Below are 11,648 nucleotides of genomic sequence, written 5' to 3'. Positions count from 1 at the left end.
AGTGTACCTCTGGTGCAAATTACTGACCTCTGTCATCATTTTAAGTGGGGGAACTTGCACAATCGGTGGCTGACTAAATACTTTTTTGCCCCACTGTATTTCGGGTCATTGGTGGTGAGTTAATACATTTTATGAAAATTTGACCCAGGTTAGAAATATTATTCTTCCACAGAAAGATATGAAAGATATGATAAAATGTTATATCCACGGTATGCTGAGCACTGTCTGAGGTCTGGCTTTTCTCATTCTTTCTGGATTCCTTGGCATCTAACTATCACAGGCACACACTGTGTGTAGTTTTACTGATAAGATGAATCTGAGGTCTGAGTCCTAGAAAAATCGTCCTTTTAATCAGTCTTGGTGCTCTGTGGCATTTGTTGCATTCTTGGAGTCATTTCTTGAAATGTTGTCATTTTTTTTTTTTAACCACTCTACTCCAACCTGCTACTGTTTGGATAGCTATACTGCTGGTCTCTCTTTTTGTGTATACCTCACAGTTCATAGAGTGGAATGTAAAAAATGCATTACCAAATAAGAACGTGGACTAAGAAAAACAAGCTGGGATGTCAAGAACTGTTTTCAAAAAAGCGCTACTGGGTTTATTTTGTATGAACGTGAAATTCTTAGCAATAAGGTAAGAAACAGAAGGAAATGAAGGTTTAACTGAACATGGGAACAGTTTGCTATAAATGAGTTGATATTAATTGAATAAAGCAACAACAACAACAAAAACCTGTTTGCTTGCCTCTGTTCATCAGTTACTGTGTTGGCTCTAGGCTGAGCATTTATTAATGCTAATGTTACGATTAAGCTGCATGCTTATAGTTTGTCTCGCAGTTATATTGAGAGTGAGCTAAATATAGGGATTTAAATCAGATCATAAAATACAATCACAATCTCAAGCTTGTACTCAATTGAGCTAAAGTAATTAGTAAGTTAACTTTAATTGACTTGCGTATGACTGAAAACAACAATTATGATATTTACAGAAGTTGTTTTAAAAGTGTCTTATGATAAAGAGCTGTGCACTCACAAGCCACTTCATTAGGTACACCTCACTAGTACCACATTGGACCCCCTTTTGGATTCAGAAATGCTTTAATTTTTCAGATTTGTCATCCATGATGTCAATCTCCCGTTCCACCACATCCCTTCGGTGCTCTATTCGATTGAGATCTGATGATTGTGGAGGCCATTTGAGTAGAGTTGAGTTTTGTGACAGGATGTCTTATTCTGTTGGAAGCATCCATCAGAAGATTGGTATACACTGGTTATTAAGGGATGGACTTGGTTGGCAACAATACGAGTCTGTGGTGTTTAAACAATGTTCGCTTGATACTAAGGAGTGATCAGGCGTCTCATCAGACCCAGACCAGGCAGTGTTTTTATGAACTTCTACTGTCTAAACTCCCTTCAGTCACATTTCTTCTTCATTCTGATGTTCAGTTTGAACTTCAGCAGGTCATCTCGAATGCCTGACTTGATTAGCTGATTCGATATTCATGTTAAGAAGCTAATGTAGTGGGCAATGAGTGCATATTCGCAGCTTTCTGCCTTTCAGCACGTACTCGCTGTTTCTCTCCATTAAACTGACCCAGTTTGTAGTTTTGCCATTGACATACGAAATAAATAATTTGAAGGCACTCTTTCAACTTGCGATGGTCTCCAATGAATTATCTAGCATATTTGATCAAAATATTTATTACATTAAAGCACATTTGAGTCACATCTCATTTATTGTTGTCTAAAGCACTACAATCATCTTGTTCAACTGCAGAGGCGTACTTTTGCTGCATGCTTGTGTGCACAGGGTATGTTTGTATATACTTGACATTCTCACACACGTGCATTATTTGTGCAACGCAGGAAGACGGAACTGCTGTTGATTTTCTATTTGTGTACAGCTTGAAAATCAGTACCGCACGGAGACCGACATCAGTCAAGAGACACTCACTCATGTCAGGAAGCTATCAGCAGTTTTGAAGCATTCATTGAAACAAATGTTTACTCAAGCATGTTAGATAAGCGTTACAGGCTGCAATGTTGCATTTGCTCACTGTACAAATCCAAGATTTAGGCTAGAGATTTCTCTGGGTGTGCAAATAATCCGCAGAATGATGCAGAAGCAACAAATCACATACACCCCCGGTGTTATAATTTTGTGGATAAATTTGTCACTTGCTATTAAAGGTGAAAGATGTGCCTGAGATTCCCAGCATCATACATTTTTTTTTTATTTATTTATTTTTTTTACCCAAGTGCACAGTATAGCGATACACTTTTAGGATATATTTATATGGCTTCCTTAGTTTAATCTCTTGGAGGAAATGCTTATCTAGACTCTCTGAGGAGGATATAAGAACAGCCCCTGGATGTCTGCATTTTAAAATCCCTAGTGTGCACAGTTAGCCTTTTAAATTTCATTATTTTAATTATAAATACTTATTTCTGGAATATCTTTGTGCTAGCTTATGTGTTTTGGATACTCTGTACGTGTGTGCGCGCGTGTGCACGCGTGTTTGTAGTATTTATGCTGTCTGGCACTTTTAAGAGAATCCCAAGGTGACATTTCTTTGAAACGGAGTGCAGGAAAGGCCACGCGCCTCCTCTTGTGTGTGTCTGTTTGTGTGTGGGGGGTGGGGTGGGAAGGTGAGTGTTTGTGTGTCGAAGGGTTATCTGAAAAGTCACGGCTGGTTGAGTTTGCCTTTTGTTCTCTGTACACCTCCAGCCAATTAAGAGACAAGACTGACAAATCTTCTCCTCCTCTTTCTCCCCCTCACCTACCCCCGCCCGTGCATCGTCCTCTCTTTCCCCCCTCCTTTGTGTCGCCTCTTTATCCTCTCTTCCTTTCCTCGACTTTTTACCATAGCCGGCTGGGGTTTGGCTTTTGGATTGGAAATGACCTTCTAGTGATGTGAACTTTTTAACAACATCAAGCCCACTGCTGCAACAAAGTCACAAACCCAAAGGACATTTTATTTCTCCACACTTTCTCAGCCAAGCCTAAATGCACTTTTTACACCTGAGGGTCCAAAATCCCCCCCCAAAAAAGAGCTTTTTTTTCCCAGGTGATGCACATTTTGCTGTGAGAAATTGATGATGAAACCTGAAGTGTATATATATTTATTTTCTTTCTATGCTTTTGCATTTTTTCCTCCATACTGGGGAAACTGGGGATATAGGCTTTACTAGATATTTCTTGTTTTGCAGTTATGGAATTTACATAAATTCGCTTTAGGAGAGAGTAATCACAAGGTGGTGTTTCAAGTTGCAGATAGCATTTTGGCTTTGTTATAAAAGAAAGCCTTAAACATTGATGGGAAAGCATTTATAAGAGCAGACATGAGAGCGAAAGATAAATGAGCATGAAAAGTGCGATGGTGAGGAGAAGAAAGGTTGTGCTTTAGTCTTTGGTCCATTAAAGCTTTTCTAGCAGCTCTGTTTTTACTTTGTCAATGAATGTTTCCATTTTTTCCCATTTCCTGCAGATAGATAAATGACAATTCTAAAGTATTAGTCAGGGGATCTGCATTAGCAGCAGAGCAAAGAAAAGCTAAAAGCGAGATTGATGGGAGCTTCAGGGAAGAAATGGGTTTATGAAAAGCAACACCACGAGAGAGACTTTAACAAAGAAACGTAGAGGTACACTGATAAGAAAGAGAGATGAGGATGACAGAAAAGGTTTAGCTTTGTTTTCATGTATGATATGCAACTAAGGTTAAAGATTTTAAATGGCAAAAAATGAAATGCGTGCAAGTGTGGGTACTGATTTTCTTTATTTTTCTTTAACAAATGGTAGGTATCCAGACATTGATTGTGACCCTGATTAAAGAGATTAAAGGCAGTATAATCAAGGGAAATCACTGTCTGAGCTGGATGCACACTGTCTGTAGTGGTGTTAGGTTTTGTTATCTTCTGCTGTTGCAAACAAACCCTTTGCAGCTTAATTGGATCGAGTGGGAACCAATTTTGATCTCTCAAGAAACCAAGACTTGCTTGAAATGAATTCATTTTTTAATCTTCTCTCTTATTTTCTTCTTTCCTTTGTGGAGCCTTATAATAACCTTGTTATTGCTGCTTTATTATTATTATTATTTTTAAATATATTCAATGCCACAAACAGTAGTCTCCAGTCTGGATTTAAAGGTATTAATTTGAACATGCAAGTAATGACATGTTCTAGCGTTGCCATTTTGCTACGTGTTACTGATTATATTATTATTCTATCTGATTGTTTATTATTTACACATTTCCCCTTTTCCTTGTGTCTGTTCTTTTCAGGCAAACAGAGGATCTGTCTGATCATACTGAACCAGCCGCTGGATAAGGACCACCTACATATCCTCTGGAGTAAAGGTACATTTCTCACACATCACAAATATAGATCAGACAACAGACAAGCCCCTTTTACAGCACTTATATCACATTTGCATTGATTTGCACCGAACATGTATTCCCCAGTTGTTTTTTGTCATACTGTGCTCTCTAGTCTGTGTAGCCTTCACTCTGCGATTTCACTTCCCCACTCTCTGCCTTTTCCTTTTCCTTTCTGCTTTCTGCATTGGTACCATTTTATTTATTTTTTTGATTACTTCTTTAGCTGAATTAGTTAAACAGTTATTACAATCACAACAAAATTTGTTTTTTAAAAAAGGGCATTTCCATTATGAATGAACTGGTGGACAGTAAATTATTCAAAAATAAATTTAACTATTGTTAATTTCAGTAATGGAATTTCTGGCAGTAATTATGTCTGATAGTAAGGAGCACGGATACAGGCAAGGGATGTCACTTGTAACCCAGTTGTGAGTGTTGATTTGTGTCTGACTGCTTTTCTGTTCCGTTCTCTCCTCTCTTTGTCACTGTCTGTTTGCATGAGAGTGGGGCTGTGCTCTTCAGACACACAGAGGGTAACTTGAGAGCAGAAAAGCAATACAGACTTTAGTGCAAAACTTAGTTGAGCTGAAGACTATTATGCTCACTATCGCTAAGTACTACAATGGCTGTCATTTTTTAAATACCTGTGATCAAACAAGAACATATGCACATCAGCCACAACACCTGCCTAACCTTGTGAAGGTGTCTAGCTTGGTCTGGTGGAGCCCTCACATTTGGTGACTGGTTTGATAATGCCTTGGATTCTAGCATGGATGTTTGTCTGGCGCTCCATGCAGGATCTTGCATGAGGTTTGATCAAGTGAGGTTGATTTAAGAGAAAGGTGGTGGATCAGCCCAAAACTACACAGGCCAAGCTTGTTAATGACCTGAAAGCAGTTGGGACCAAAGTCACCAAGAACATTACTGATGATACACTATGCTAATGGATTGAAACTTACAGTGCCTGCAAGTCCCCCCTGCTCAAGAAGCCTTTGGAGCACTAGAAATGCCAAGTATGACCCAAAGAGCACCATCCCCAAAGTCAAGCATGGAGGAGGAAACACTATGCATTTGGGCTTTTGGCTTAATTGGATCGAGTGACCAATGGATAAAAACGTCTTTTCCTCAGCCAGAAAATGAATGTTGTAATTTACAGCATAACCGGAATCCCATTTTAACTGCATGCTCCAACCTTCTACGTAACCTGAAGTGCACCTGCGATAAAATGTAACTACATGTCAGGTCAACGGATACCTTTATCTTGAATGGGGTGGAAGATTGCAGTGTAGGGATGGCAGGAGTTTCTCGTTACTATGCAAGTCTGGATGTATATTTCCCTTAGAAGTCTAAATCAAGCTTTACAATGACCAAAAAGCAATTCCTTTGTTGCCAAGCCAGCAAAGGAGTGACTAAAGAAGAAGTGCAATTAGATCATAGGGTGGCCTAGCCAGTCTCGAGACATCAGTCCTATAGAAAACCTGTGGAGATACCAGGAACTTCAAATTGAGAAGCAGCAGCCAAGAAACCTAAAAGATTTAGAGAAATTCTGCAAAGTGCCTAAATCCATCGTGAGATTGAGACAGTGACCAACTGCAAGAAACATCTCATATCTGTTTGCCAACAAAGGCTTTTCCACCAAGTACTAAGTCTTGTTTTTCTTGAGGATAAAATGCTTTTTTCATAAAAAATCAATGTATAACTTATATGTAATGTATTTTTTCCCCTGGATTCTCGATTGATATTCCATATGTCTCCATTAAAATTAAACTACAATAAAAATTAGAGATCGTGTCTTTGGAAGTGAGCAAACATGCAAAGTCAGCAGAGGAATAAATAAGTATTTCTCAATTATATACTCATAACCAAAGACCATGATACCACTTGGAGATTCCAAGTAGGCTAGATACTCTGAAGTGTTGCTTGGTGCATGCGTACACGCAAAGTCAGAGCCGTACCCTGTAGGATATGCTTATTAAAAGGCAAGTAAGGTCTGGTTATTTGTCTGTACAGTCCAGACTGTAAATTACAAAGAAATGGGTGAAAGGCAGGTACACTCTGGATTGGTCGCCAGTCTATCACTAGGCCTGCAATGTGAGTACGTGAATCCTGTGGTGTTTTTCATCAATGACAAGATGTTAGTATGAGTACAGAGCATTGTCAAATGTGAAATTCTAAAAGGCCATTCATTTAGGGAACTGCCATTCTATATCACCCTAAAGGTTTTCTCACTCCTGTGAAAATCTTGCTTACACATATAATGTTTGCAAATAACTCAAACTTCTGTGAAAAGGGCAGAAAATTTAATGCAGAATGGGCTGTACAATCCTATTCAAACACAGAGTAGTTGCACAGTACAAGCTCACTGAATGGCTCCACTTTAGCACACTCAGAAAAGCAGTTATGGCCAAGGGCATTTTGATCGTTGTTGTTGAAGATGAGTAGAATTGTGCTCAGTCACTTTCACATCAGCAACCTGCTGGTCACAAGTTTGCTGGTAGTTTATGGACCAAGGAAATCTTTTAGATTCCAGCCACTTCCTTGTGGTAACTAGGGGACATGCGAGGACGCCATGAATAGTCTGAGTCACTTTATCAGAGTATAAAACAAAAAGAAACTCAGAAAATATGTGTGTAAGACTAGTTGTTAAAAGATTAAAAATAGATTAAAAATAGATTTTTGAACAAAAGTAGAGCTTCAGACTCCCTAAGGTGTTATTTATTAGATGCATTGATGCATAGAGTTATGCTAGCTGACTGTGATGTATTAAATATATAAACCAGGCAGTGTCATGATAACCTACATCCTATAGCTTTGTTTATTTATTTTTCTTTTTAATCACTGATCAAAAACAGCACCGCTCTGAACTAGAATAACTTTAAAATTCTCATTTATTTGAGCTGGATCACTGGTTTTCCCTCAGTTTTGATGATCACCTGAAAATACAATAAAACTGTACGCTAATATATGAAATAATGTAATTACTGTAGCAAACTTACACAGTCATGGAGGAATGTTAGTAAACAAAATAACTTTGAAGGCAAACGTGTGATTGAAACCACTTCAGGTGGAATTTTAATGAACGTGGCTTTGATATTCTTATCAACTTAGCAAAAACCCAAGAAGCACCTCCGCTTTATCCATCGCACAGCAGCTGTATAGTAAGAAATATGTTGCTCGCTTGATTTTTGCTTTTGCATAAGAGAACCTGTGAAAAGTGTTTAATAACACAAGACAAACCAATCTTCCTGATGAGGTTTCACACCAAAACCTGCCTGCTACCCAACATGATGAAGATTGCTTTTCTTTTCTTTTTGTTTCTTTTTTTTTTTGGGTGGGTGGGGATCTTGAGGGAGAAGATAAGGTGATTAGGTAAATGCATAACAAAACAACATTAGAAACAATATTTGTATATGTCTATAGTTCTATATAATTGTATAAAGAAAAAATATACATATGAGTGCATATATACCCAAAAAGCTGTCTATCCCATTAAATTTTCATTAATCTGTTGAATGTCTTGAGAGAATTTTCTTCACACTTCTGATTACATTTTGATGGCCAGAGATTTTTAATTACTTGAAAATGTAACACAAATAGAGGGATTAAATAGCATAGCAATGACCGCATCTTCACTGCACTCTGTTTTCCTTTAACCTAGGAGAACATGCTGACACTAATCTTTGGTGTCCATCTAATAGGTAGGTTCAGGGTCTTGGCTATGTAAGTCATTAGACTGATTGACATGTGTTTAAACTGCAGCCTCACCTGGTGGGGCACACAGCTGCAAAGTGACAATTTTGTTAGTTATCACGTTCAATTCTCTGCTGTATGACGGACGCAAGAATCATAAAAATCATCAAACAGAGCAAGTGCACCATTTGGCAGCAGCTGAAAACATGATGCGGCTTGATTGTGTCATGCGATGATTTGTGTATTTGGTTGTGCTAAGACAGTGTTACTTTGATGAAAAAAGTGATTTTGGGTGCTTTCTGAAATGCCAAAACCAATGCTGTGGTTTTGATGTCAAATTGTGAGGCTCTCTTGAACACAAAAAGAGTTTTGATCAGTTTTGGTCTTGGCAGCAGTGCACACTGGGACTTCAAGAAGTTTTGACAAGATGATGATTGCGTGTGAGTGGCGCTTCTCAGATCTCTCATGGTTCAATGGTAAACACAGTTGTGGCAAGTTTATCATCCCATGCTTGATGTGCGATGCATTTTTAATTTTGTTTTTGGCTAAGCAGATGCCTGCGTGTGCATGAGCGTGTCTGAGTGTGAGCCACTCTCCAAATGGTTGTTCACCTAGAGGCATCATAGCCAAGTCTCCACCCTTACATACACAAACATCTGGTGTATCTCACAAACATGTATACACTTTCAGGTCCTCTGATCTGGTGCCCCTGGGCCCCCCCACCCCTCATTACCTGTGGGAGAGGTAGAGCAGCAGGGAGCACAGCGGCAATGGAGGCTACAAGAGCGCAAAGCTGATCAAAGGGGAAACTCATTTACTGGTGCCAAGTGTAATGTTGTGAAGTGAGATCAACCTGCTTATCTCACCAACCCAACCTTTCACTCATCATCAGTCCACCCGCTCACTCATTCACTCAGTCACGCATTTACTTGCTTTGAGATCCCTCACTTGCTCATTGAACAGCAACACAAATAAGCAGTTTAGCAAATCAAGGTGATTCAGTGAAGGTGACCCTGTCTGCAAAACAAAACTGACCTGAGTTGGCTACAAGTGCATCAATCAATCATTTGATGACGTTGAGCAGCTTGCTAAAGTTGAAGGTTGCAAACATCACCCATCAGGAATATCAGCCTTGCCAGTAAGAAGCATTTATGAACACATCAGATGGAGCTAATAGGTATGTGGAGAATTCAAAGAGAGAAGCCATTAGCAAGGTTGGAGCTCCAAATATTCCAACAAGACTTTCAAAGACGGATGGGCATAAAAAGATTTGAAAATTTACCATCTAGAGTAATAAAGGGAAGGCTAGAGTAGTGTAAGAAGTATCAGAGTTGAGTTATAGAAAATGAGATGGTTGTGCAGGGAATCAATCATATTTGAGGAAAGGTGTGGGGTGCGTACTGGATCTGAGGACAGGGTGAAATATGGAGGGGGGGAGGTGGTATGATAGATGAAGTGAGGGTGTCGAGGCATCATAATAAGGATAATAATCTTTTCACCACTCGTCGTGACCGTTTGCCCTCTCCTGTACAGAGCTAAAGCTCCAACCTGACAGGTATTAATCTTCCTAGCAAAAACCCATCAATACAGGCTTGCTGTATGTACAATATAACAATATATAAATATACATTTATAGCACAGTCACACATGAGCGTATGTGGGTGTTTCCACATCATACCTAAAGCAGCATCACAGTTTGTCAAAAACCTAGTAAAATTACAGGTTTAGTTACGTGTGTGTGGAAGTGCAGAGTGAATGACAAGTCAGGATGGCTTGGAAGCCTGCAGGGAGGGATTAGAGTCAGTAGTTTATTTACAAGGTCATCTCCTCTTCATTTCTTCTGCTGTCCCCACTCAGCTCACATCATATTGCCATCAGGAATGATGAGAGATCTACAGTGGCATCCAGACGTTTGGGTCCCTAGCATTTTTCTTACTGTGAGTCTGAGCGAGTCAAAGGTGGCCTGATTTCCAAATTGAATTCTTTAATATTTTAATTGTTCTTATTTTTTTCTCCATATTTTTTTATTTATTTCTGGCTTTCACAGTTTGAAATAATAAAAAATACAAAGACCCCCCCCCCAAAAAAAAAAAAAACCCAACAAAAAACCTTAAGACAAATTTTTTTCACAGCACATTGCGAGTATACAATAACTTCCTTTTTGGTAAGCTTTTAAGCACTTTTTGTAGAGATAAGAGTCTTTTGATTCCTTTTTGAAGGATTTTCTATTATTATTCACTACAAAAGGCTTCTAGTTGTGTGTCATGCTTGTTCCCCGGATGCCCTGCTTTTTGGATGTCTATCCACAGACTTTCAGTCATGTCTTACCTAAAGAGTCGCCCTACTTTAGATAGTCGATTGGAGGGCTTTAGAGGATGATTTTCCTGTTATAGAAGCCATCCTCTTCATCCTTTTTTCAGCATTTTTAGACAATATGAAGTTTGATTACAAAATTTGCTGATTTTGAATGAATCCATTCTTCGCACTGCCAATGAATTCTTTCCGGTGCCACTGACTGGACTAAACACAAGCTCAAAGGATGATGGATGAATTTATCCATATGTCTGTGAAGGTTCTCAGTCATCCAGGTCATCGTAGTCTAAGGAGCTTGGAAAGAAAAGCGTCTGGACTTGTTTAAGTTGCTTGAAGACGTTTCACCTCTCATCCAAGAAGCTTCAGTTCTAAGGGTCAAATGGTGGAGAGTCCCAGATTTAAACCCAGTGGGAGTTTCTCCCTAAAGAGGGACAAAGGACCCCCTGATGATCCTCTACCTAATCACATGAGCCAAGGTGTAAAAATGGGTGTGGGTCACAATCAGCCAGGGTTTCAGGTGAGCTCATTGTGAAACCTGGCCCCTCCCTATCATGTGATTTCCTGAGGTCAGGTGGCCCAGGATGTGAGTGGGTGTTAAGGCGTCTGGGAAGGGATCTCAAAACTGGATTATACATGGCAGACAGTTGGTGTCGTAAACCACCACCTCTGTTTAAAGATGGTCGCTCACAGTGGACATGAACGGCTTCTTTCACTCCTCTTTCAAACCATCTGTCCTCTCTGTCCAAAATGTGAACACTCACTCCTTGGTCTGAACCTACACAACTCAGAGAAGAACACACAACTGAGGACAGTCAGTAAAAATGGGTGAAGAACCTTTCAGACCGGAATCTCACTGATCCTGAAAAGAGAGTATTAGCCAAAGGACTCAATTTTTCCATTTCTTCACAAGTTTCCTATAGTGGACCTTATCACAGCCACAGAAACCGCCATACATATTAATAAATTATCACTGACAGAAGCAGAGCAAATCAGGATGAAAGTCTCAGCCACCCTCTCCAGTGCCAAAGTTCCGCCGTCTAACCTCACATTACAAGAAAAGAAGGCCGTCGCTTCCCTGACAAAAAGACCACAACATCACTATTTTACCAGCTGATAAGGGAAGGTGCGCCGAGGTCCTGAGCATAACGGATTACCACAAAGATCACTACTCTCCTCAGTGACAACAATACATACGAAGCGAGACCCCACAAGCAGCTACAAGAAGAAAGCTATAGCTTGCCTTCAAGACCTTGAAAAGGACAAAATCA

At 39.5% G+C, this 11,648-nt stretch overlaps 1 protein-coding gene across 2 annotated transcripts in view; it reads left to right on the top strand.

Moving 5' to 3' along the window:
- Positions 1–11,648, top strand: part of tpk1 (thiamin pyrophosphokinase 1) — an 81,033-nt gene that overhangs the window by 6,150 nt on the left and 63,235 nt on the right. For both annotated transcript variants that reach the window (XM_005722491.1, XM_005722492.1), the window contains exon 3: positions 4,282–4,356. In XM_005722491.1, coding sequence (XP_005722548.1) covers positions 4,282–4,356 — 75 coding nt within the window. The remainder of the gene's footprint in view (positions 1–4,281; positions 4,357–11,648) is intronic.

The sequence above is a fragment of the Pundamilia nyererei genome, unplaced genomic scaffold (genome assembly GCF_000239375.1).
Source record: "Pundamilia nyererei isolate P.nyererei 1_Seehausen unplaced genomic scaffold, PunNye1.0 scaffold00007, whole genome shotgun sequence".
Lineage (NCBI taxonomy): Eukaryota > Metazoa > Chordata > Actinopteri > Cichliformes > Cichlidae > Pundamilia > Pundamilia nyererei.
The sequence above is the reverse complement of the archived record's forward strand: the minus strand, read 5'-3'. Positions and strand labels throughout refer to the sequence as shown.